Raw genomic sequence first — 27886 nt, forward strand, 5'->3', positions numbered from 1 at the left:
TATTGATGAAGAGTCCACTGCATAGTCAGATGAAATGGAATTAATCCAGGACCTTTAAGTATAGTTTGTTCTCGTTCTAACAAATAGAGGTTTAAATCAGTGTGTTGGCTTCACTGTGGACACAACATGGCTCCCTAATTAAATGTTAGGATTAAGAATCTTGTTACCTGTAAATCTGACATATTGTAAAGGTCTGAGGGCATTCATTTTCAAAGTGATATGTGTCAAGGTAAACCTTTCTTTAATAATAGTATCTCATTTGTCATTTGTCTATAATCAGTATTGTCTTTTACTCCTTATCAAGTATTCTGGCTAAATCAGAGTTCTGATTCTTTTAGTTGTGATTTGTAATTTGATGGCTATATCAGTAGCATTATGACTAATGTAGCACATCTCTGCCAGTGTGTCATGAAGTCTGCCCTTGGTAGAAATTTATGGCCAGACCCTGTACCAGCCACTATCTGGCACCAGCAACATACTGTTTTAACTGTCAGCTTCACTGACTGACCCTCTCCCTGTCTGTTCATACTTTTTACTTTGTACTTTTAAGCTTTTATTTTATTTTTATTTTTTGTTTAGCACAGTTTAAAGCGTTGTGTTTAAGAATGGTAACTATATGAATGTGTTTCCACCTGACTTCAGCCTGGACACTCAAGCCAAACTGACATTTTACTCCACTGTTGTTTCAACTTAATTTATTTAATAGTGAGACAAACAGTAGGGCAGACTTGTAGATGTTGTTGCGACATCCTTACAAGCCTAAACCTGCAAAGTAAAGAAAGATCAAATGCCTGTCAGTCAAAAACGGCTGTCTTCTGTCATTGGCCAAACCCAAAAGAGTCAATTTGAATCTCCAAGACAATTTGGCATGCATTGTTCAACTTTTTACGGTTCTTGTTCAGTTTGAATCAAAGTGCATTTCATGTTAAAGCAAATGTGAGTGTTTGGATGTGTCTGGGTTGCCTGTACAGTGCCATACGGTCCCCCCTCCCCCTCCAAAAAAAAAAAAAAAAAATTCTGTGCTCCCACCCCCCAAATGCGTAGATGGAAAGAGACAATCAGACCTCAAAGCTCTGCAGAGAGAGAAACCTGGAGACACGTACCCTTCCCCTATTTTTTTCAGTGTGCAGTATGTGTTGTGTACTGTGATTCCATTGAGTTATAACCAACCCCCCCACCCACATGAGTAAATTTGCCAGGTGAATCCTGCTGTGCCCTGCCCAAACAATCCTTGCTGCTCACTTAACACAGGTTCTGTTCAGAGATGGCCTCTGCCTTCTCTCACCGGAAGTTAGTAGCTCTCCAGAAAGACTAGAATTAGTTTGTGTTCAAGTAAAATTGTTACAGGGCACAATGGTGTTTACTCTGATGTAATGTTGTGAGTACACACGTCCAGACTATGAATGTAATTTGTACATGGGGTGAAGTTTTAAGTGTCTTTCTGAATTCCGTGTTGTGTTCTCTGCTCATCAAGTAGAACAAATTAGATGAGGAGGGATGCTGGCTCACATCTGCTGCTCAGATGTTGAAGAGGAGGCGAGGACAGTGTTGCATGGAAGAGGAAACATGTTTTGAGGTCCCACCATGGTAGCGCCCCCTCCCTGTCCCCATGACCTCTCACCATCCTGACTGCCATCTTTTTAGTATGCAAGCCTCACCTGGAGTGTGTGATGTAGCCCAGGTGGGCTCGTCTCCTCAGTGGGCCGTGTGATCATGTGCGATTATCAGTCATGGCTTGTTTCTGAGGGATCGGTGGGAGGCATTTGATACTTTTAATCCAGCTCATTTTAATGTGCATTACCAGTTTATTGTACACTTAGTGTTGTACAATACATGCAGCTTCATGTTTTAAAAAAAATCCTTAAAGTAAGGAAAAACTTTTGTATTTTTGATTTCAAAAGGCATGTCATATCTACTTTTTAAATGTATTAATGAAGATTTAACTTTACATCAGATGGAGTGGTTTTTTTTTTTTTTTTTTTTCTTACAAATATCTGTATGTTTAGTTTAGCGCTATGTCACTGAACTGTTAAACTTAGCATGTAGAGAATACAGCTTGCTTTGTGGGAAAGTCCTGAATTAAATTTTAATCATGGCACTTTTTCTGCAGAAAAAAAAGCAATGGTGTTAATGATTTTTTTTTTTCAATATCCGTTAAGCCATTTTACTTTACTGCTATTTGTGCTGAAGATGTATTTAAAAAATGTTTTAAGACATCTTTGTTAGCCGCCAGGCTACATGCTATTGTAAAGTGTATATACAGTTACATTGAATTTCTGAAACAAAGTTTTAAAGTTAAAAACTTTGCATGCCCTTTGTTTTTATTTCCCTGGACTGTCTGAGATGATGCTGAACATGTGGGACAATTCGTGCGAGCAAAGAGTGAAGCGATAGTTGTAGCACTTAATCTATTTCCCCACCTTTGACTAAAACGATAGGGTAAGACACTGTATTGATTGCAGTTGCATGAAAAATAAGCCTGCCAAGTTTAGGCCCTATGCGTTCCTAAAAAAAAAAAAAGTATTTCATTCAACTAGGCCTAACTGTTGAGTATCCATTTCACCAGGGTTTGCACGGTGTAATTTTAACTTCTAGTCTTTTAGAGTTGACCTAATAGCAGCAGTGAACATAGTAGCTTTCTCCCCATGCCAGTGAAAGAGTAGTCTCCGTTATCCGTGATCTTCTTCCCATTAATACTGATTTCACTTCTTAAGATGGGGTGTTATAAGTGCGCTATTAATGGATTGTATTTAACTGGGCTTCTCCGTCGTTCAAAGGGGTTTTTAAGGAGGAAAAACATTAAAGCCACCCCCTGAATTTGTAACTTAGAAGAACCTTCATTTTTCATCTAAATTTTATTTGGTAAAGCTTGAATGGGGTTTTCTAAATTAAAACCCCCAAAACAATGTAGGAAAACAATCAAATTAATGATTTATGAATTATTCTTAATTATTTTTTTGCTTCATATGTTCGTGGCATCATCACATCCCTTCGACGACATCAGACGGTATATGGGAGTTACCCGTTGTCCGCCGGAGCACTCGCAGCAGATGTCGTGTAAATCCTCCTGCAGTCAGTCTGGCGTCCTCGGGCTCCTCTGACAGGACTCTGGTTTCAGACGGAGGAGTTCATCAACACACGCCGTTAATAATTCATCACCGACGGCCGCGCTTGTTGCCGAAATCCCGTCCGCGTTTTCGCAGCCTTCATCTCGCACCTTTCCTCCCCCCCCCCTCTTCACCGGGGCCCTTAATCGCGCCGCCGTCGGACCAGGTGTAGAGTTGCCTGGCGGACACGGAGCCGAGGAGCCTGCGGCCCCCGAGAGCAGAGCGGCACGCAGCGGGGTCCCCTCACCTCGGCCCCACCGGCACAGGTGCAGCCCGAAGGATGAGCGACAGCTTGTCTTGAATGCGTTTCGCAGTCAACACTGACTCTGCACAGTGTACCAGCATGACGCCTGGTTTCAGTCCGGCTCCTCTGCCTCAGCCTCATATCTCCACTGCATCAACAGGATAAAACAAAGTGGTATATATATATATATATATATATAGTTATTATTGGAGTGGTTGCCTGCTTGATTGAGGAGACTTACGATGTGGTCGACACCAGCTGCTTGCATGGTGTGCATCCTATTTGGTAAGTACAAAGTAGGGTTTCAAAAACCTTTAGGCTAGTCTTCATCAAAAACCACCAAGCCATGCATTGTCAAATAAAACAATGTAGTAATGCAAAATCCTTGACTTTATACCGTTGACAAAGCTTGATTGATAACAGTATGATTTATAATAGCCCACGGTATAAAAACAGTTAACTTATTTGTCAGTTCAAGTTATTTAATTTTTTTCTTAAAGAATGGGCAATGTTTTCGTTTCTAACTAAGCCTGCAAACAAAAGGAAACGTTAATTTTTCTTATATCTGCAAAAAATTGTTTCAAGCCTCAATGGGAACTACTTGGTTAAATAAAAATGAAACTAAAATAAATGTCACGCAGTCCTTGATATGTTGTATATGTTGTGACTATTCAGTCTTCACAAAGTCGATAAACAACTGTCTGCGTGGGCCATCAGAAATGAATATTTCCTGTTTTTTGTTTTTTGCTAAATATCCACAGGGCTCCTGTGCGATATCAAGTCAGTGTATCCGCAGCCCAAAGTATTACAAAGAAAGACTGACCAGACTCCTGAGCCGGCCTCCAAATTAGAGGAAGACATCCAGAAAGTTATTAATCAAATCCATGCTTTGTCAAGGGAGAATGAGAAGACACGCGGCTTCCACGTCTCTGCCACAGGAGAGAGTTTTTACTTAGATTCATATTATGGTGTATTGAGTAACCTGTATGCGGTCTTCCAACCACTGCTGAGAGACAGATTCATAGACGACCTCCCCAAAATTTTAGTTTGTATTTTGTCTGGGAGGCAGGACTGTGGACTGGAGGCAGACCTGACAAAGACGGTGTCCCTGGAGTTAGGAAAGCCACTACTTATGTTTTTGTCGTCTCTGAGATCCCAGACGTGCAGTCCTCTGAGCGGCGACGCGGGGTCAGTCATCTTCCCCAGGGCCTACCTCAGGATGGGGGAATCGCTGGCGACAGCGCTAAGTGGTTTTCAGCAAACCTTTATGAATATACTATCAAGTGTCCCTCTTTCTGGGAATTTGGTGAGTGCTGTGAGCGGCTTCGTGGATGCAGCTGTGACAAATGTCTCAAAGTTCATGGCAACATTACTCCAAGTACCAATGGACTACGTCAAAATACTTTTACAGTTTGGAATTAGAGTACCATCTTTAGACGAAGGAGAGACCTGTAATCATGGTAAAACATTATTCTTCATCAGTATAATCATTTGAGTAGTGCCATCTAAACTGTACTGTCTAATATACAGTTAATTACAAATTATTGACGCTCATTTTTTTCCCACTTGTTTTGCAGGAGATCTCAAGCAGCTCATTATGTGGTAAGTCATTCTTTTAAATTCAAATAAGCCGTTTTTCCATATTAAAGCTACCCTTTGGAGCTTTTGACCGCTAGCGGTATAGATTCCGGCTGCTATTCCTGGCGCTTCCTGGTCTGTGGCTTGGATCGGCCTGGAACTCTGGCAGTTTAATCGTCAGCTCAAACAGTTAATAAACATCTTAGAAAATAAATGTTTTTTGATTTAAAAGAAAAAAGTAAGATGTACAGGCCGGTGCACACAAAAACCTCAGGGGAGAAGCTAACCACGACTCCCAAGGTGCATTGCAGCAAGACACATCCCGTCACCGAGCCTAAAATTCTGCAATGCGCTCCGCTAACAGCAGGGGGATGCTAAACATTACAATGTTGAGAAAACTAATTTTACGATCTACAGCTTAAATACGTTTACTATCATATTCTGTGTTAATTTTGGACGACTTTAGCAACTAAGGCGCCTTGTTAAAAAATATACAATTCACTGATGCTCTAATTTGTGCCTCTGACTGGCTTCTTCATAGCAACAGAGGCCAAGCTCATGGGTATTGCAGTATTTAGACCTGTCCACCAGGCCAAACTGACACACACAAAAAAACATAAGGTCTCAGTAGCAGAGTTGAAATAATTAAAATTGATGGCCACAACACAAACCTATAGGACTGTTACATTACCCGGAAGAGTCCTGTGTTTCCATGTTAAGTGAGATGGAGGATATCATTTGAAAAGAAAACTGACATGGGAACACGGAATGGGGAAAATTAGGCAAAGACACAGAGCAATCCACCAACAAAGGCAGTGAGGACGAATGCTACTAGCTAGCAGACATGGATATAAACAATGCCGGATTTAAGATTTTAAATAAAATCTGATTCCTCATATTTTATGAGAAAGGGAATACATTCAAAAAATTTTAGCAAGAAAGACTGAATGTAAACATAACTTTTGTGTTTAAAAGAAAAGTGCACAGGGCCCCTTGAATTAACATTTCCCTCCATGTCTCGCAGCAGTAAAATACACATCAGCCAGAGTAGCTCTCACTAAATCTGTATTTTGTAAATATTATGATCGCACTGATGGGATCTGTCATAATTATCAAATGGCTGTTTTGTTTAGGGGGATAAACCACAACGTGAGCTGGTCCTTCGCTAACTCCATCATTGACATCCTCCTGGAGAGCTTCCTGGCTCCAGAACAGTCTCTGTGCACGTATCCAGGGCCAGAGTGCCAGAATCCTCCCAGCGTCCCCTTCCAGCGCAGCGCCTCAGATGCAACGGAGGACAACCACGGCAACCCTCTCACGTGTGATGGCCACAAACTGGCCAGGCTCAATGACACACTGTGCGCTGACATCCTCACGGGTTCAAGAGTGGGATCCTCTACATCTGTGTACACCTTTTGCCAGGCGCTAAGCTCCCTCAGCCCTAACCAGATAGAGCAGGCGTGGAGCAACATGTGCTTTGTTATTCAAGCAGTGGTGTCCCCACTCCTCATCAGGTCATCTGACTGCAGTGTTGGGGACACGAAGCCCTCCCCTGCGGTCACCCCTCCCTCTAGGACTCTTACCCTCCCTCAATCTGAGCCTCATCGAGTAGCTAGAGAAGCGCCCAACCTCAAACAGCTCGCCTGTAACTACAACAGCTGGTTAGAGAACGAGGTGGTGGATGCTGTTCTTGTGACACTGTGCAGTGATAACGAACGTGAGGAGTTTGTGAAGCGGGTCTGTAACAATGCTTTGTTGATGAGAAAGATGCTCTCGGACCAGATGAACAGCTGGCTGTATGCATACTGTGCCAACTCCTCTGCAGACCCTGGGTACATGGTGAGCCACTTCTGCGTCTATGAGCAGTGGATTGACCAGCCCACAGTCCCGGTTGGCCCCCCCTTACTGGAGTTCTGCATGAGCATGGACAGTCCCAGACTGACCAAACTCATCTGTGAGCACACCGGATTCTTCATGCTTTTATTCTCCAACCCTGAAAATGCCCGGTTCATGCCTAACTGCACAAAATTGCCCCCTCCTCCACCACTCCCTGACTCGGATTCATTAATGTTAGATTCCTGTCGTTACTCAGAGTGGCATGATACGACGCAAATTTCCACAGATTCTTTGTTAAAATGCATCCGGCTCGATCAGAGTGGTTTTGCTAAAGAGGTTTGCTCAAACAAAACCTTTCTAAACAGCCTGCTGCGTAATAAGGCAAATGCCTGGCTTGAGAATCACTGTGACACCTCTCTTACCTTTCCACCCACCGAGTCGACCCAGCCCTTCAGCATCGCAGACTGGTGCGACTACCACACGTGGGGAGAGCGGCAGGTGGACGACTCAGTGGTTGGCCTCTGTTGGCAGAATGATCAGCTGGCTTTTCAGAAGAATGTCTGCTGCAAGGCGTCTGTGTTTGAGAAGCTGTTACAAAACCCTCAGAACAAATGGCTGGTAACAGTCTGCACAGACATAAAGGACATGGAGGTGTTACCACAGGTGGGTGTTTTACCTGGATGACATGGCTCTGTTTCTCCAAAGTCTAATCTAATTGTATGCACAAAAATGATAAAGGTTATTTTAAGTCCCATTTCATTGCCCGGACACTGACAAAATAAAGTAGAACAGGCTTTTTAAGATGCAAAAAAATAATTTATTCCACGTGCAAAAGGTGACACTGAAAAAATGTGACAAAAAACGAATGTTTCAGTTAAAGGACCATCATTAGTGCAACTTACAGACCATGTGATTCTAGAGACATAAGAGTAAATAGGTTATCGGCTCAACTGCAATGACAAGTCAGGAGAAGGGAGGTAAGAGCCCAAAAGGTGTTTCACATGAACCCAGCAGCAGCCTGGGTGTGGTCACACACCTACAGTACAAGGAGACCAGAATGAAGCTCTGCATGTCCTCTTCTATATATACACAAAAAGAACAAAAGGCAGCGGTATTGACGACTGGAGGGACAACACGAAACCGTTCGAGAGAAAACAGTTAAAATGTTATTTTACAGCTTAATAGTACAGATTTTCTATTCTGATCTTGTATTCAACTCCGCTGTGCTTTAGGTGTGCAAGTACTCGGAGTGGACCCGTCCCATCATCGTAGACATGACTGAGCTGGCTCTCTGCGCTGAGATTGACCCACTTAACTTCACCTCCAAAGTCTGCACCAATGAGCCCGTCCTCCAGAACCTGTTGGCTAATCAGGACAACACCTGGTTAATACAGCACTGTGCCAACCATTCAAATCTAGGGGTATCTCCTGGTGGTGATGGGGGACAAGGAGGTGGCCTGACTGGGTTCAACCCCGCTGAGCAGTGCCAGTATTCCAGCTGGATTGTATCTCTTCCAGATGCAGCACTGCTGACTCTCTGCTGGGAGCATGACCAGACCAATTTTGTCTCATCCATCTGCCCTAGCACTGTTCTTCTCTTTTTGCTGTCCCGGGAGCCGTCCAGTGTGTGGGTGAGCAGCATGTGTACCACCTACACCAACTACACCACTACCACTACCACCAACAGCAACAGCACCACCGCAGAGACTGAATTTTGCCTGGCCAGGCACCTGGTGAGGCAGCTCAACTGGACCTGCTCAGCGGACTTCACCTCAGCCTGTCGGCCCGGAGCCAGTCAGAATGTGGCCCTGCAGACGATGGTGCGCTGCTGGGTGGAGAGTCTGAGGTCCAGGGTGGAGGATCTGCTGAGTCCACCTGTGGCTACAGTGTTGGAGCAGGCAGTAAGCACCACTGTGGTGATCCTGTTGGCCTTGGAGGAGGTCCAGAACACTTCCCTGCATGTCACCAAAAACATAAGACTCAGTGTGTTGGCGTCTGTAGTTCGCTATCTCGAGAGGGAAAAAAACTTTGACAAAAAGAGGGTGTTGCTGCAGTGCTTCGGGGTAAGTAGTTTAATTGTGCAGTAACTGTTTGAAACGAAAAGTATCTTGCTATCAGTGGTGAAAGGAGTATTCACAATCTTTACTTAAGTAAAAAAAGGAGTACTGCATTATAGAAATACTCATATTATATCATATTATATTATAATATTACTGGATTATCATGACTCATAATGTCTGAGTTGCATTTTACTGTTTTAGTTGGTCAAGGTTAAGGTTGAGGATTTTAACTATTTGCTATATTAACTTTACCTCTTACACCATGAGAATGAACAAGAATCTGTTGATCAGTGAGAGCTAATGACGAATATTTCAGCACTTTTCTTGGAAATTTACTCTGTAGCTTAACAGCAGTGTAGTTTGAATAGAGACTCTCCCTCATCTTTTATTCATACAGGCTCAATCAGTTTCTGCGTAGAACAATTCATTGACTTTGTGGTTTATCTAATTATTCATTCATATCAGTTACCATTAGCGTCACTGTATAGCAGTTGACTTCCCATGTAAAGGCAGCCTGCAGCCCGTGTACGGTTACACTCCTGTCATCGATATCGACATGATGAATCTCTTCCTTTGGGTGTCGTCTCTACTGGGTCACGCTTGATTTGACAATTACTATAATGTGTCAAAAAAGACTCCCAGATTACATATTGCCATTAATGTGTGTATGTGTGTGTGTGTTTCCCTTCTGTAGACAGTACTAACCAGCCTGATGCAGACAGCAAGAGATGTAACCAGTGATGAATTCTTTGTCATTAAGGTAAGATATAGTGTCATTGCCTAAATGCTAATGTAAAGTTGAACAACGGATATCTTGATTGTCTCGTTTTTCATATTTATTTGGACTAATACCCTTATGTGTTTATGTTTCCAGGAGTACTTCAGTATACCGCTGAGCAGCCTGAGGTCAGTGCTCAGTGCAGCTCACATCACCACAATCAGGCTGATCCTTCAGTACTATAGCAGAAACAAGGAGACACTGCAGGTGAAGAGGCACACCAGTTCACATCCACATGAAAACCATAGACTAACCGCATTTAGCTGTCTTTTCCCATTTCTCCCTGGCATTCTTGCTTGACACAGAACTGGTGTTTGCCTCTGTTTTACAGTTGCCGGATAAGTACCTGTCCACCATGGTTTCAGTGCTGCTCCAGACCCACGTGGTCAAAGATGGTAGTCTCTTCCCTGAGCTGGCTCCCCTGCTGGCATCAGCTAGCCCAGCTGACATTAAAGCTTTGCCCTCACTGCAGAACATCATCATTGTGTAAGTGATGGTGTCAGCTAGTCGCTTCTAATGACCCAATGCTCATTATTATAGGGCGCATTTATCAGTGATTATTCTAACATTAGTACAATTTCTCTGGTGCACGTGTGTGTGAATAATTAGACTGAACTTTTTCATTTGTGATGCTGTTTAAGTTTGTACTCTGATCAATTTTTGAATGATGTTATTAGCAGATAAATGTCTTTTTCTGGGCACAGTTTGAATTTGTCTAAATTAGTTGTTTCTCTGTTGCTGGACTTCTATGTTCACATTCTGAATGTTCTGCCAGATGTCTGTGAAAGGTTTAGACTCTTAGCAGCAAAAGAGCTCCTACTTAGTATTATTTGTGTGGGTCAAAGAAAGTGGTTTTGAGTTTTTCTCTGTGTTACATCCCCAGTGAGTAGGTACATGAACCTCCTGATTTATTTCAATAGTGTACAATCATGCAGTCTCCCTTTCCTACATACATTATGCTTCCATCTGGTCACAGGCCTGGTGTCAGGCTTTGGTTAGAAGTGATGTGTCATCGCACCCCGAGGTGCCAGGAACATGCATTATACATAGCAAGACAAAGAAACCAGTGCACTGACTAGATTTCAGACTAGAAAGAGCCTCTAATTTGTGTGTAGGTATTTGATGTTGATTCAGTTAGAGTGAGTCATTAAATGTAGAACAAACCAGCAAGAAAGTCTGTGTTTCAGCTTGAACCGGGTAACGTGTAAAGCGGTGCAGATACACTCACATCCTAGTTCTGTTTTGGTCTTTGTTCTTTACCATCTGCTTATGATAGAGTACAACATCACCACAGCCTGTACCCAAAAAGCCCGGCTTGTGTGATGCTACAGTAACGAACGCAAAACAAGTTTCTTGAAATGCTACATAATCGCCTCTCAAGTTTTTTTTTTCCTTATTTGACACTGCAAAACAATACAACGTTACATAAGCTTACACAACTGGCCATGACTACAACTGAGAGTGGTACTGGTGTTCCTTGCCACATCCCACTTAAAGAAATAGCTTGACATTTTGGGAAATAGGCTTATTTGCATTCTTCCTGAGAGTTAGATACCACTATGAAGTCTATAGGGTAAGTATGTATCTGGACCCAGCAGGCAATTAGCTTAGCTTATCATTAAGACCATCAAAAGATAAGAAAGGATACAGCCGAATTCCTAATAAAGCTGTTCTCATTAACACGTTTTTCTGTTTTCTGTTGTCAGACAACAGAACAAGTATGAAATAATGACTGAAACATTGCCATTTAAGACTACATGTTAACCAGCAGTCACTTCCAAGTCATTTCCAAGCTGCTGCTCTGCACTGCTAAAATCCTGATTTTCATCATCTGACAAAATCACCATACACATAAGTTAAAGACAACGATTGTGCTGTGATTTTGGCTATATTTAGTTGTTAAATGATCACTCACAGAGAAAGTTAGAAGCTCATTCATGTGTGTGTCAGCTGCCGTGCAGTCAAGTGAATGAGACGCATAGACAGGTGTGCCTGCGGAGGGAAAGCCCAACCTCGTGCTCGTGGCGCAATGCCGGCGACTCTCTTCCACAAAAAGTAACTAAGGTTTGTCCAAAAAGTTGCTAGATTTGTCACTAGGTTCTTTTGTGAAGAAAAGTCGTTAAAGAGATGGGAAAAGTCTGTAAATCTAACGAGAACGGCGGTAGTTTGGCAACACTGCCTGTAAACGCCCCCTGATGAATTAATAGAAACTGTTGGTGCCAGTTCATTTTGAAAGTGGAACGGCCAATGGGGAAACACAAACATCGACCGGCCGACCAGTGGTGTAACTTTATTTCTCAGTCAATCATTCGGTCATTCGACATTCGCATTTATGGGGCTGGCCCCACTGTTGCAGTCCAGCCAAAAAAGGTACCCCTATAGAACCACAAGTTGGTTTTTTTTACACTTTTGTACTGATTAGTACTGATTTAGATGAAGCAAGACTAGCTGTATCCCCCCCGTATCCAGTCTTTATGCCACAAACTTATGAGCTTATTGCATCCTGGCTGTAGATTCAAATTTAACAATGAGACGTGAAAGTGGTCTCAATCTTCTCATCTAATGCCGAACAGGAAAGGGAATAAGCGCATTTCCCAAAAGGTCAAACAATTAGTTTGAAGATTTTATTTGTACCTGGCTTATGGAAGTAAATGGTAAGTTTTTTTCCTACCTTCCACTATGTCTAAATTGTTTGAATGCAATCTTTCAAAGGCCACATACATAATATTTTTCAAATATTAAATAAAACTGCTACAAAGGAACAGTTCCTGTACATTCATAAAAGTTTAAACAATTTCTTAATTTTTTTCTAGGAGGGAGACCATTAACAGGAACTTGGGGCACATGACTCTCCACCAGCGGGAAGCATTTGGCTTGTGGTACAGCAAAGTTATATCCCCGTCCAAGATCACCAGAGGTCATCATTCACTCATTAGGGACACTGGAAACCTGATCGCCTACCTGCCCTTCCGCAACTTCCAACACCTCTCATCTGCTCAGGTAACAGCACCTCTGAGCTCTGACACCTGGCTGGGAAACCCGAGAAACCGGGACTCTGTGAGTTTGACAAGCCCCAGGGCAGAGCAGCGCTACTTGCCGCATACTGGTCAATGGAAAGCACAGACAAGCCTCCTCTTTCTCTGTCACCACCAATGAGTGTCATATGCTTGTCGCTAATGTTCAATAAGTAAAGGAACACATGAATTAACAATGACCAGTAGATAGTTGGTTGCTGCCTTTCAGCACTCAAACATGATATAACAGAAGATTTTAAAGGAATAGTTTGAGAGTTTGGGAAATATGCCAATTCACTTTTTTACCAAGAGTTAAATGGGAAGATTGGTACTCCTCTCACGTCTGTCCAGTTTATATAAAGCTACAGCCAGCAGCCAGTTAGATGTAGGGTGTGAGGATGGCTGAATTATTTCTTCTCTCACGTTTTGTGATCACCGGTGAACAGCGTGTGACCTTGTCGCTGCTATATTCAGTTAATAGATACTTTTCAAAAGTATTTTTTGCCACACATTTAGACAAAGATTCCATAGATTTCCGTCATCATGTTTATTCACAGCTGTTCGACGGGCTGGATGTGTTGCAGAGAAACACCCTCACTTCTCTAAAGCAGGAATTCATTGCTCACAGCCTCACCAGCACCTACAGCAACCTCACGGCTCAGGATTTTACCAGGTTGGGAATAACTTTATGGAGGCACCCTCTAACCTTTCTGTCCACGTAAACTGTTTATGAGACATTAGCTCAGTAGGTGTGATGTTAGATAAAAACCTGGCAAAACACACTGGTATTTAGTTTGATTGATTTTGACCGCTGTTCGTTAGTATCCTTTATTTGAAAAAAAGACACCTACTGTAAGGTTAACGCTTTACCACATACTGTCTGCCTGCTGGACAGTAGCACAATGTTGAAATTTCAGTGACTGATCTTACGTTGAATATGAATGAGTTGAATTCATTGAGTTGAATATGAGCATGTAATATGCAATATATGTATTAATAAATTAGACTTTACCTTCTGTCAATAGGGTCATCTTCAAAAAACAAAAAATGTCAGTGAATACAACTGAAACCTTAAAAATATAGTGTCCTGTAGGCAGTAATGTTAAAGAGTTTTAATGGTTAATGGCAACACAAGATTAAAATAAAAACATTTTTAAGGGTAAATGACCTTAGGGAAAATTATAATTACTCCATGATTTTGATTCAGTGAACAAATAGTAATGAAAATATATAAATAAATAAATAATAAATACTTAAGTAAGCAATAAATAATGGCAAAAAGGAAAAAACAAGGATGATGATTTTGCACAACTTACAGCGGTCTGTAATTGAGAGAAATAACAGTCAAAAATAAATTCTAATTTTTTTTAATTGAAACAAATAGACATTAAATTCACAGATCCAGCAGAAAAATCTACTGAAAATGTAACTTATAAATATGTAAAATACTGTACTGGTAACATGGCTTTCTCTTTTACTTTTGTGGACTTAAGAATTAAGAATCTTAGAGATGTACTTTGGTCACTTGTGCCATGGGCAATACAATTACTGAATCATAAGGTGATATCTCTACAGACGTGACCCAATAAATGATATGAAGACAAAACTTGTCTTTTTTTTTTTTACAAAATGTATATTTAGCTTTGTCTGCTCCCAGGTAGGTGTTGTTAAAACAGTGTATGTGATTTTAGGCTGGGTAAACTCTCATGCCTGGCAGACCCAAAGGACCTCCTCGTGTACGAAGGCTACGAGGCCTTCAGTGTCATCCAGGACATCGTGATGAACTGCACACGTGAGGGGCTCGGTCTGCGCAATCATCTGGTAGGAACAGAAACGTCAATAAGTGGTTTCTTTATTTTTGGTTTTTCATATTTGTGCTTTCACTTTCACTTAACAATTGCAATTAATATATGTGTGTGGGTAAATATATATACACGTATGCTGTCTCTGTGCTTGTGCAGATTTCCAGTTTGTTACTGAACAGCACAGAATTAAAGGTCCCCTCCTCGCTCAGTCCTGATCGACTGGCAGAGCTCGCCCACCTGCTGCCCCTGTTGGGTGTGAATTTCCTGCAGGGCCTCCTGCCATCACAGCTGCTCGCCGTCCTCCCTGCCCTCAACTCTGTTTCATTCAGCCCTGCACAGGTAAAAGCCTACTCCACCCGTAATGTACAGTGGAAGATGTAGGAAGTGGGAAGCACAGGCATCGGCGATAGCTCAGTTTCTTTTGCCATTCAACATTAACACTTTTTTACTTTTTAATAGTGAACTGACTCTTGTATAACATAAAGTTCAGGTTTCAGTGAGTGGGGGTTCACCCAGTCCCTTTCACTGCACAAGCCCTTATTTGTTGTACATGGTAGGGTTTCCTGGCAGCTGGTGGTGCTTGCAGCTCCTAAAGGGACAGCTGACAGGCAGTCGGTCTCTGGTACACTGACCCCCGTTGGAGATGACCCATGAAGCAAAGACCTGAGCTTTACTTTACCCTACCATGTGAACCGGAGCCTTTGGCTTTTACCTCAGCCTCACAGCTGTGGTCTTGCTTTCATACCTCATATCGCGTATGAGGGGGATTAACCTCTTCAAACTTACATACAGTTTGGCAAATCCATCATGGCAAAAATGTTGTGTGGACAAGAGCTGTTCAAGTCCACGGGACTTTATTTTATATTCTAGTAAATGGTGAAGTAATGATAAGGACAGAAATTTGAATATGGTGAATTTAATGTCAGTAATGTTGAAATATGATTATTTCACCTACTATAAACATGATTCAGAGCTGGAGCAAGTAGATACATAGCATATGACGTACCAGTGAATTACCAGTTAAAATGACCACTTAAAAGGCAATCTATTTTTATTCATTTGCTCTCATTCTGGATTTTTTTCAGGCTTCCGTAATTGTAGACAAACTGTCTTCGAGTACCACAGTGAGTCATTTTGTAAACACATCACAGTGTGAATTCAGAGATGCCGCCTGCATTTTTGCTCCCCGACCCTCACACCTTCCTCCCCTCTGCCCAGCTGACTGCTCCAGGCCAGCTGCAGGAGCTCGGCTCCCTCATTGTGGGGATGAAGACGGAGACCTTGTTGACCCTTACTTCTGACAGGCTGCTGTCATCTCTGCCTGCCATGGCCCAACACACACCAGGCCTCAACCCGCCACAAGCCAATGCTATCGCCACCAAACTATGGGTACAGCTAAGAGTGGGGAGACACTTTCAAATTAACTTGAAGAATTTTATGGGAAAATCTCAGTTTTCATATCTGATTCCATTTGAAGTGTTTTCAGTTTGGCTTTGTTGGAGTAAAGAAAAAAGCTAAATAAAATTCGAATAGTTAGGGTACAATAATATGCAGAATTGAGCTGAACAGCATATAAGAGACATTATAACATTATTTAGAACACAATATCTTGTCACTGTCATAATTTCACTCACTTCAAACACTGGGTATAAACTGCATATAATGCAATTAAAAGAATAAAGCTTTTCATTTTCTCTTGGTATATTTCATATCTGATCATTAAGCTTTCGGTAAAAGACTTCAAGAGTTATGTGGTTTTTTTCATCTGTAGAGGACAACTGCAACACTGTCCCTTTTGATATCTTACCTCTGTTGTGAGCAGGGTTTCCCAGAAGTGGTGAGTTGGTTGGATGATGTGGAGCCTTTGCTTTATTGCACGCCCCTGCTCAGTGTCCTGCCCAGGACTCGTCTGCTTGCGAACAACATCACCGCCGCATCCACAAAACCCTGGAACACACAACAGGTATCTCACAGCCATCTTGCATCAGCACACATTGTAAAAGCCATGGTATTCAAACTTTTTTGCTCAGTAACTCTTAAAAAAATGCGTTTCCAGCTCATGAGACCCCATCAGAGGGTGCTAAATATGTACAAATATTATGCTCCCATTGGCCATCAAGTCTTTGGTCAGTTCACAAACATTTACAGTGTTTGAATATGTGAAAGCATCTAACCCTGACCCCTTGACTTTTACTTTGTGTTATGATCACTTTGTGCTTCCTCTGTTTGTCATGAGAAGGTGCGTATGACAGTATCCTGATTAGCTGCTAAATTATTAAATGGAGAAGCAAAAGCAAAGACGCCTTCACCACTGAAACGTGAATGGACTTGCCTGTGAATACAAACAACACGGACAAAAACTGTCCTAATATCAGATTGCCCTTGTCTCTGGTCGTGAAAACTGGGAAAGAAAGCAGCTCAAAACCTGCATAAAACAGCATGTTGTTACAACTATATAACACAACTTTTTTTTTTTCCATTTTCTTCCTCAGGCTAAAGCAATTTTCAGAGAGGTGCTTGATACTGATCCAAACCTAATCAATCAAAATTTTCTGTAAGTACAATTCATTTGTGTGATAAAAGTGCTCATTCCTTGTCTGTATCCAAAATGTTTGAATTAAAAAAAAAAAAAAAAAGATGATTCAATATTCTCAGTCTCTTTTACATGTGTAGCATTATTTTGCAGCTCTGTAGTACACGTGATAGCACTCTATTAATTCAGTTTTTATTTATATATTAAAACTCACCTCTTTATGTAATCAGGAGCCTGGGAACACTGGGTCAAGGTGTGAGCTGCAGCGTCTTGAAGGAACATTTTCAGGCTGATTCCTCACCTTCGGCGGCGATAAGAATCCTGGCCTTCCTCAGACAGCAGCCTGGTCCTCTTCACACCTCACTGGTAAACTTACCATTCTACTGTCCACACGATATCTGACCTCATGAAACATTTTTTCTTTTACAGACGTGGCCAGAAGTGTTGGTGCTCTTACACGTCATTGAAATAAGGCTCCATTCTTCCTGAAGATTGTTGAAATTTAGAGCTCTTTTGTCGTGCATACCAGCATGCCTTTGGTTTGCCACAGAATAAAATAAATAAGCTGTGAATAGAGCTGAATTATTGCTCATTCTACAAAGATCTTCTAAAATGGCCTTGACAAAATGATCGGTACCACTTAGAAGTGGTAATATATAAATAGATTGTTGTGATATTTCAAGCAGACTGTTGTCTTCAATTAGTATCACGCAGTGTCCTCATCTAATAATCAGTCATTTAGCCTATTTAAATAGAGAAAAGTGCTCATTGTGCTGTTTGGTATCATTGTCTGAACCACACTGAACCTAGGCTAGAGGAAGAAAAGAGGAGAGTTGTCTGAGGAGATAAGGAAGAAAATAATCTGGTCAAGCGTGATCAAGGTAAAGGCTCTAAGACTATCTCCAAGCAGCTTGATGTTCCTTTGACCAAAGCTGCTGATATTATTAAGCTGTTTGAGGTTCATGGGAACGTAGCCAACCTGGCTCCCCCAACAGGAGAATGACCCAAAACATACAATACATCAAAGAGCAGCCACGAATGGATGAGAAGAAACCACTGGAACGGTTTTAAGTGGCCTGTTATGAGTCATGATCTTAATCCAACTGAACATCTATAAAACTGAAACTCGCAGTTGGGAGAAGTCTCCCTTCAACTCTGAGAGAATTGGAGCAGTTTGCTCAAGATGTGTGGATTAACTGCCAACTGAGAAGAGTTGGTAGAAGTAGAAGTCTCATTAAGAACTAAAAAAAGTGCTTGATTGCAGTGATTGCGCCAAAAGGGTGGGTTTAACTGTCCCAGTATTTTTGTCCATGCCATTTTAATTTGATGTACAATTTAAAATAATATGTTACATGGAAAATCAAAAGCACCGTGTCTCTTGTATTAAATATGGAATAGAGGATAGCGGATGTCATTTACTTTTGTTAGTTTCAATATATTTCAGAGAAAATTGTGTTTTTTCTGTTTTAAGTGGAAGGTTACGAGCACTTTTAACCATATCTGTAGAATGCATGTAATCTATATCTATGTCTATATCTAAATGTCCATTGTTATGTGTCTTTGTTCTTCCGGATAGAAAAAGTGTGTGATCGAGGAGCTGTATCAGTTGGAGTTCTTCTCTGAACTGCTTAAAGATCTTGGAGCTGAGATTGCTCTGTCCATGCCGTAAGTCACAAGTTGGCATTAATCACTCCACACTGGATCTGTTCACATAACTTTCGGATATTTCAAAATGATTGCAGGGACATGCTCATCTCATTATGAGTAGATAAGAATTATATGTCAGAACCCTTCACTGGAAAATCACTATGTGTACTTTCTTAGCAGGAAAGATATGAGAAACCCTTGTGTACTTGTCATATTTGATCAATTAAAAAATAAAGCACCCGGAAATAGTTTGTCCTCTGTTTGCCAGAAGACAAACTATATATATTATATAGTTTATATGGATATATATGATACATTTTTTCTTGTCTTCAGTTTGCCAATAAAAAAAATATAATATTATATATATATATTTTATATATTTTATATAATAACATGCAGGCTATTAGTCAAACTTGGCTAAGGGATTTATGAACTCATTGTCCAGAAACAAGACTTGGCAAATCATTATTTTTAAGAGGTTTTAACAGAAGTGTATGAGTAGTGATTTATAGATTTATTGACAATATATGGAAAAATACTCTTAATAATTTGGTCTTGTGTTGGTTACTTGCAGGGTGAGCACTATTAAGAAGTTCCCTACAGCTATGATGGACACTTTGAGGAAGATGATTACTCAGGACCCTCATCACTTTCTCTTGCTGCCCAGAACAAAACAGGAGCTGCTGGTGGACAAAATGGTGCAGAGGATGGTCAGTAGAGCTACACTGATCCCTCTCAAATTTTTAAAAAGTTAAAAGGGAAAGAAACAAGAAGAAGATTGAAAGCCAAGATTTTGAGTTTCAAAAAACGGAAACTTTACTGTATAATTGTTCAACAGTGAAGAGTTTTAGTTGTTTGTCTTGTTTGCTGTGTGATCAGTGACGTGGACTATTTCTCTACAGGGCATGTACACAGGGGTGTTCACTGAGGAGGAGTTTCGTTCACTGGGCATTATGGCACCATTCGTGGTGGATGAGGTTTTCGTTCAGGTGGACCGCAGCTTCTTCACTGAAAATCTGGATTTCCTTCTGGGGCTCTGCTATGACATGAGCAAGATGGACATTGTGGCTCATATCCTGCAAGAACCTGCTACCTTTGGGTAACGTTATTACCCAAAGCTGAAATTTCGTAATGTTGGGGCTACGAAATCCCATTATTTTGTGTTTTATTGAACAATGAATTTACAAACAACAATGCAGTATAACCATTCCATAATATATGCAGGGCCTGTGTCCAGTAAGTAAAAGTAAAAGCTAAATAATTCAATTATAAAAATAAGAATATCAAACAAGAAAATTAAATTAAATACATAAACTCATAATAAAAAATATCAAATAATAAAAAACGGATAAAAATAAAATAACATAATTGGTCTTCAGTTTAAATTAGAAGCTTAATAAAGTCATGCTGTATGAATTTATTAAGTTTTAAATGTGAACAGTTCTTTTACAGCATTTAAATTTGCAGCTCAACCAGAATTTGTTATACAAAGGATTAAAAGTGGGTGAGGTTTTTGTTTTGTTAATTTAGGTTTACGTATATTATATTTTTAAGATTATGAAAATGGAGTCGAAACAGCAAAATTTTCAGTTTCTTTTTCCAAGAGAAACTGGAAAATACAACTAAGTAAACTGAAGAAATCAGCCTCGTAATGATTACAGTACAATTTAGAGTTTATCTAGTGGGGTTTTTAGAGAATGTTTGTGGAATTTCCTCAACCTAGAGAGAAATACATGTAAGTTTTCAGTTGGGGGGGGACATTAAAAATATCAAAATTATATGGGAGAGGTGTCACATGACAAAAAGCTGTTTGCATACCAACTATTACCGTAGCAGGAAATTGAGGAAAGTTGATGAAGTGTTCTCATGTTTTCGCTCAGCCCGGTCAAGAACTGGAACCAGACAACACTCAGTCAGGTGGACCGGTTTCTCTTCTTCCTGCCTGACAGCAGCCTGCAGGAGATTTCCCTGGTGAGTTGACTGCTGTATTTTGATTCACCTTGGTACTGCATCTTAATTGCTCCTGAAACTAGACACTTTGATCCTCAGACTGAGGAAAATGTAAAACTCGCTTCTGTAACAGATTCAGTCGATGTCCAGAAATCCATAGTGAGGCGTTGGGATTGTTACTTGATACCATGGCAGGCTCGGCCAATAAAGGCACGTAAATAAATCCCTCGGGTGTCACATCTCCTGTAGGTGTCAGGATCAGGTGGTGAAGTTTCTGTTTTCCACAAACCATCAGTGTGTATCCGTGTCCGTACGCGTGCATGCCTGTGTTGTTTTTTGTTCCCACAGGCGTTGGTGACTTTGGGGCATATAGAGAAGCTGTTCATGAACCAGCATCAGTGGGAACGTGGGGATGTGGGGACCCACTGTCTGAACAAGAACGAGCGGATCAAATTTTTTCAAAAGCAGCAGTTTGTTCTCCAGTTTTTCCTGGGCTTCCTCAAAATAAATCCTCTGTCACGTGAGCACCACTTTGGTTCCTAAAATCTTTAAAATAACTGCAATGGTACTCTCTATAGGAATAGTTTGGCGTCTCGGGAAATATGCCATCTGTCAGCAGCTTCAATCAAGGCAGTTACAGGAGAGCCTTTGACCAAACAGACTGTCATTTAAAGGGGTAGTTCAACATTTTGGGAAATGGGCTTATTCACTTTCATACCACAAGTTAGATGGGAAATGTAAAAACTAAATTTTTTGATGGAGGGTACGTCTAGAACTATTTCTTGGGAGGGCACAGAAAAATAAAAATAAAAATTTTATTAGATGAATTATATGAAATTAAAATAAAAAGCTATTTTTAATGTATAATAGAAGTTGTTGATGTAATATTTTCACATTAAGTCATATGCTGTATGTCAGCAGCATCTCCTAATCAGATATTTGTGCCTGTGTCCTTTACCAGCGATTCCTATGGTTCCCACCTGTGAGATTCTGCACACAATAACTCCCGCTGCCTGGACCTCCAGCAGTCTGACAAGCATGTCCTCTTCGGCCTTCTCCAACTGCCTGGAGCTGATGGGTCACGACCCATTCCTTGCATCCTACCAACGCAGCCAGGTGCTCAAGAAGGTCAAACAGGTGAGATTCATTTGTAATCTACTTCAATCCATTGAAGAACGTCTCAGATGTGGTTTTTTTTTTAAAGACTGTGCAGGGTAGTTTCCCGTCCTCAGTCCAGGTCTTAATACTTTGTGTCTGATCTGTCTTTGCTCGGTCCCTCTGGAATGACATGGGTTCATGAAGATATACGGCCCCGTCTCCTCCTTCTCCCAGTCTGTTATCCCTCAGCTGGGTGGACTAGCGATAGAACTGACTGTAGAGGAGCTGAGCAGCCTCCGATTGACTGAGCGGAGGTGCATCTCGGCTCTGGGTGCTGTCAGTGCCTGGAGCAACAGACAGGTAGCTGCTTTGGCCACAGCACTTAATGTGAGCAGTACAGTATGTTTATGTGATATGTTAACTACTATATATATGTGGTCAAACTTGAGTTAAGACCAAAATCTGAGTTTTTAACATTTTTTTTTTTACCTTGTAAAATATTTAGCTTTAAAAATGTGTATTTTCTGAGAACAGAGTGTAAAGTTGGGATTATTCCGTGACCACTGAGAATTTGTAATTCTGATTAAGAGGCAGATGCAAATTGATTTCTACATCTCAGACAGTATGCACCAGTATTCAGCTCTAGGCTTATAGCTGTTTAGTGAGAACTACACAAAATTTAATTTCAAACCTGTTTGATATTGACAGAAGTCGGTACATAAAAGAACAACCAATACTTTTAATTGATAAATATGGCAGTTTTTGGCAAGTAGCCCTGGTACAACTGGGATATTACACAACAAATGATGTTCCACAAGTGTCATGGATGACAGGGAGGGGCTGTTGTATACGAATGCATTAGTTCTAGCTAGGTGTACTTAATAAACTGGGTGTACGTTAAAAGAGCATGTGTTTCTTGTTTTCATCCCTAGCTGGCTGCAGTCTTTACCGCCGTGTTAAACTCCACCAAACAGAGTCCGAGCCAGCTTGACTCCAGCACGCTGGTGGCAATGGGATACATTGTGTGCGGAGCTAAAACCACAGAGATTAACTCTTTCAATGCCGTAGAGTTCAGGTGTGCAAATAACAACGGACACTTCAAAAGATGCTTCTTATAAGTTTTTTTTCTTTTTTTTTTTTTGAGCCCCTGATATGTGACATCTGAATTGACTCTCTTCTCATGCTGTGTCTCCCTCTTGGGGCTGCAGTAAGGCGGTGCGCTGGCTGGGTCAGCTGACACTGTCCTGCTCAGAGGAGCAGCTGGATGCTCTTGTTGGGCTGCTTACCCACAGCCTTGCTTTTGGACCCATAAGTTCCTGGGGAACTGATGTCTTCATTGAGATCGGAGTTCTGGCAGGTATGGTTCATTCACTGTCTTTACCTAATAGTTTGTAGCTCAGCCTCATGCAAATGTGTGCTCACCACCTTACATTAAAGTCATCTCATTTTTATTATTTGTCTTCTTGGCACCCTCTTAATGTGTTGTGTCTCTCTCTTGTGGCTGCATGCTAGTGTTTTTGACTCAGGCGACCTGAAACATTTTCCACTTTTTACAGCTGGTCTCCCAGACTTCGCCATGTCTGCTTTGGTGAAAGAGCAAATTGAAGGAATCTCGCCTAAGGCTATCTCAATGATACCACCTAAACGGTTTTATGTAAGTCTACATTTAATAAAACAACAAAATAATATTCACAGCATAAGCTATTATGATTTAAGAGATTTCTTTTATTAAGTTTTTCCTCTGGGGTAAAAAATATCTTGATTTTCGGTATGTTCATGTTGGTACATTTATCAAGGTTTCTGCAGGGTTGGGCAGGTTAAACTTAAGACTTTTTAAGACCTTTTTAATACCCCACAGAATGTAATTTAATATCTAGTCAAACAGGCCAAAGGATGAAAGTATGATGGAAAACAATTAGGGATAATATGACCTAGAATTATATATAATTATATTACATTTTTTTCAGTACTTCCCAGAAGTATATAACAATAATTCCTAAGGATATAATTAATTAAATGAATGTGATCTGGACCCAAATAAGCGGCAGAAAATAGACGGAAGGATTAACTGGTTAAAAATTGATTCATTCATTTAAGTTAATTTAAGTTTTTGCTAAAATTGACACTTTTTCATTATGAGTCGCTGCAGTGACAGCGATTGCTACAGGTCAGATGGTGATGACTGAAACTCCACAAAAAAGGACTGAACAGCCTCTTGCGCACACAAACACTGTTGAACCATCCCACTTTTGGGTGCAAGGCCTCCCAACAACCCACAACCTGATACAGAAACCTTACTAACATTACTGCCTTTACTGTCATACAAAGCCAAAACGTAGTAATACATATTTGGTCAAAATTGAGTGAAGACCACAATCAGACACTTTGACATCTGTTTTTTACCATATGAAAAATATTATGCCTTAGAAATGTACAGTTTCATTGAAAACATAACAGCATACAGTTAGTGTGAAATAAACCACAGCTCTGTAACAGAAAGCCAACTAGACAGCTAAAATAAGAGAGCGACCTATATAAGGTGAAAGCTAGCTAGGGAGACTACTGCTAGCCCTAGCAAAAGCTAATTATAGTTTTTTTCCTTGAGCTCTTTCTAGTTGAAATAGAACAATATGACGACCAGGCATCTTAAGAATTCAGTTTCTAAACATATAACTAATGAGACAGTAGCTAAATCTCATTTTGAAAGTTAAAAAAAAAAAATAACGAAAAAAAAAAAAACAGCTAAACAAGTTTGGTTCAAAGGTAACTAGCTTAGTTTACCTGAGTATAGCAGTAATTGACTCTATCGGAACTGATGTAGTTAACCTCTGAACAGACTTTAAATTTTACAACCAAAATATAAGGCCTATAGTGGTAACTTATTAGTACCCTGGTAGTAGAACCAATTCTGTGTCAACAGATGTTGCTGTAATATGGGGATCCTAAAATACTTTGCAAAGATAGAATCAGGAGACTTAGAGCTTTCAAATAAGGGATGATTTGTCAAGATTGTGTAAAGATTGAGTCCGGTCCAGTCCAAAACACACCTGAAGTGGCACTACCAAGGCCAAAGTGTCCAACGGGTGGGACAGTGTATTTTAAAAGGCTAAGTTGCCTTAAAGCTCATTAATGAGGGCATTAGCTGGTATAAACGTTCTATCTGTTACACAGAAATGTCAAAACCTTTTTATCAACTTCTTTGTTTTGATAATTACGAGTCTTTACCTTTGTAGGACAGTACATGTGAAAATATTCAAGGCAAAAATTTTACCAAAAAAAAAAAAAATTAAGACTTTTGAATACATTGTTTGGCCTTTTTTGAGGAAACTATATCCAATGTTTTTTCAGACTTTTCAAGACCTGCAAATATCCTAATTTATTTTAACAAGTCCATATGTTGTCTCGTCTTATCTCTGCCCATCTGGTCTCTGTTTCTATGTGTCTGTCGGTTTTGACATTTCCTCAAGGTGGCATTAAACCACAGACAGATCAGCATGTTCTCCTATGAGCAGGCCGCTGCAGTAACTACTGAGCAGTTCTCTGCTCTGTCAGATGTTCAGAGGACGGCGCTGGCTATGGTGCTGACACCCTGGGAGAACAGACCTGTAGACTTCAGAGGTAAACCACTGAAATATTTGAAACCGTGTGAACAATTGTAAGGATGGGTCATTTTCATAACTTACTTAATTTTTCTTCACAAAATTCAGTTTATCAGATGAACACGAGCTTCCTCCCTCAAAGCTCTAACCAAAGTTGTGTCCCAATTCCATACTAATACTATACACTACAGTATATATATATATATATATATATATATATACTAATATTCATAATATTGTGTCTTTTAAGTTAGTATAAAATAAATATTTCTAATGTTTCCTCCAAAGGAAAATGATGCAAGATGTGCACTGACCGATATCACTCCAGCCACTACTTTAGAAACCTATTGCCAAATTAAACTTTACATGGAAAAAGCAAAATGTTTTTCCAAAGATGTAATATTTTATTTTTTGTTTTCTTGTCTGAGATCATCCTGGAGCTGTCTCACCATCATCTGCAATTTGTTTTAATTATGCTTATCAGCTGTAAGTAGCCCCTGTATTTCCTTCGTGTTTTGGCAGCATACTAAAAAAAACAAGTAAATTTAGACTGCATATAGACCTCTTTGAGTGTACTTAAATCACCTATGTGTAGAATTTTAATATACTTGTAGAATCTCTTTCTGATAACAAATTATTCTGATGGCATAAATACTCCAAGAAAAGTTAGACAATCCTTATGAAAATTGTTGCCATTTGATGATTTCAGCACTTTAATCTCAGGGTGACTATAGACGTTTCTAGAGCCAGATGTTTTGCAAATCCTACACATAAGGCTTCTGAATTTTTTTTTTTCAAGTGTAAACACAGTTCATACTCAAAACCATGGTTTGTATGTAGTGTAGAATTGGGACGCATTGCAAAACTCCTGCTTTAATTAATTAATTAATTACAATTATATACCTGTTTGAAAGGCTGAGATTGTGGAGTCATAGAATTTGTAAGACGTTTATTTTATAGCAGTCCTTGAGTAACGAACAACACTCACCTTGAGAGTAATTGTGAAATTCATATGAGCTTTCTGGGGCATCATTGTTGTACATTTTATAAAGCAAGAAACAAACGGTTCACTTGAGTCGAGTATTCTTCTATTTATTGCGTTATTCAAATGTACCACTTATACTGGAAGGTCATTCTAGACGATGTGACAGTGTTTATTTTTTATATGAAAAGCTCAGAAAGTGTAGTCAAATGCTCTAAAATTTATTTCACTGTTGGTTTTTTTTTTTTGTGATAATATACAAAGACAGAGAATCCGTAGGGATCATATTTTGCACGGCTCTACATTTGTATTGGTTTCACTGTGTTCCTGAAGGGAAGTCACTGGGCCTGGCGCTGAGCCACAGTCCTCTGTGTCTCGTACTGGGACTGCTGATGCTGCTGATCGTCCTGCCCTGCCCTGACCCGATCTGCCCGGGCACATGACCCAACTCAGCCCTGCTGGATCATGAGACACCTCCTCGCCCACATAACCACGATGATCTCATTGATCTGTGGAATACCATACCTCTTTGAAATACGCAGCACTTCAGGATTTCCACAAAGTGTATTAAGTGAGACTGTAATTTATTTTGTGCAGTTATCAATTTGACATATCAACATTAAGCACTAGATGAACCAAATGACTAGTTTAATTCAAAGTAGAGAGAGGAAAAACAAAACATGTTCAACGTATAAACAATATATCCACCAAGTCTAACTAAAACCCATAGAACTATTTTCATTACACTTGGCTTATTTATTTATATTTTGATAAACCTGTATGAATCCCTACTGTCCCAATGTATCCTTCTCAGGGATGTGACGCCATACCTAGAAAAGCAACCCGGACACTTAAGAGATTTAAATATAGTTATTATACAGTTATTATGAACAAATCAAAGTTGTGTTGCAAACCCACAAAGTTATATATTTTTGTGAAATTATATAATATTTTTGTCAGAGTAAGCGCTTTAATCTTTGCTACATTTATATATCGACTGTGAGTTATCTTGATTAGATAACAGGTTCATAATGCTCAATAAGACCTGATTGTATTAGTTTTGGTCAACTTCTGTTTATTTTGCTGTGAGTTTTCTATTGTTGTGCACACTTTCTGGTCTCATAAATATAAATTTAATTATTAAAGTGAACCACTCTGCCTCTGATCGACTCTGTCTGTTTTTAACACTCATGCACACTTGGTGGAATTGTTCAAAAGTAACTTCACACAATACTCATTAATGCATGACGTTTATGTATGACAGTCTACATTATGTGGGCATACAGCTCCCAACTATAAAAGAAAGCTGTAGCATACCTCTTTCATCCAAGTTATTAACAAACTATTAAATAAACTTACATTTATTATAACTTAGACATACTTTGTGAAAATCACGAGATATAAATTTCATAGAGGTCAGATTTTTGTCTTTTTAAGTAAACATTATGGGATAGTAAGTTATATGTTATAATTATGGGCTTATCTGTAAGACTTTATGAAAATGATGAGTCAAGTATCAGAACCAGGACAGCTAAGTTCTGCAACAGCACTTACGCTGAGGCCTTCGTTTCTTCAAATCCTAAATAATTTAGGTGCTGTTTTAATCCTATCTGTGAGGGGTATGAACTGTATATTACTCTGCAAAAGTCTTAGAA

General features: G+C 40.1%; 1 protein-coding gene across 4 annotated transcripts; it reads left to right on the top strand.

Moving 5' to 3' along the window:
- The first annotated feature begins 21768 nt into the window (after nucleotides 1-21768).
- On the top strand, nucleotides 21769-27333 carry strc1 (stereocilin 1). Of its 4 annotated transcripts, none has more exons than XM_040135924.1 (6): nucleotides 21769-22037; nucleotides 22583-22725; nucleotides 22859-23007; nucleotides 23207-23304; nucleotides 25118-25268; nucleotides 26565-27333. In XM_040135924.1, the coding sequence occupies exons 1-6, from the start codon at nucleotides 21849-21851 to the stop codon at nucleotides 26672-26674; spliced, it is 840 nt and encodes a 279-aa protein (XP_039991858.1). In that variant the 5' UTR covers nucleotides 21769-21848; the 3' UTR covers nucleotides 26675-27333. The 4 variants fall into 4 exon arrangements, with proteins under 4 accessions (XP_039991858.1, XP_039991870.1, XP_039991865.1 ...); XM_040135936.1 differs by having other exon boundaries at nucleotides 25163-25268; XM_040135931.1 differs by having other exon boundaries at nucleotides 21769-22010.
- The last annotated feature ends 553 nt before the right edge of the window (nucleotides 27334-27886 follow it).

The sequence above is a fragment of the Xiphias gladius genome, chromosome 1 (genome assembly GCF_016859285.1).
Source record: "Xiphias gladius isolate SHS-SW01 ecotype Sanya breed wild chromosome 1, ASM1685928v1, whole genome shotgun sequence".
Taxonomy (NCBI): domain Eukaryota; kingdom Metazoa; phylum Chordata; class Actinopteri; order Istiophoriformes; family Xiphiidae; genus Xiphias; species Xiphias gladius.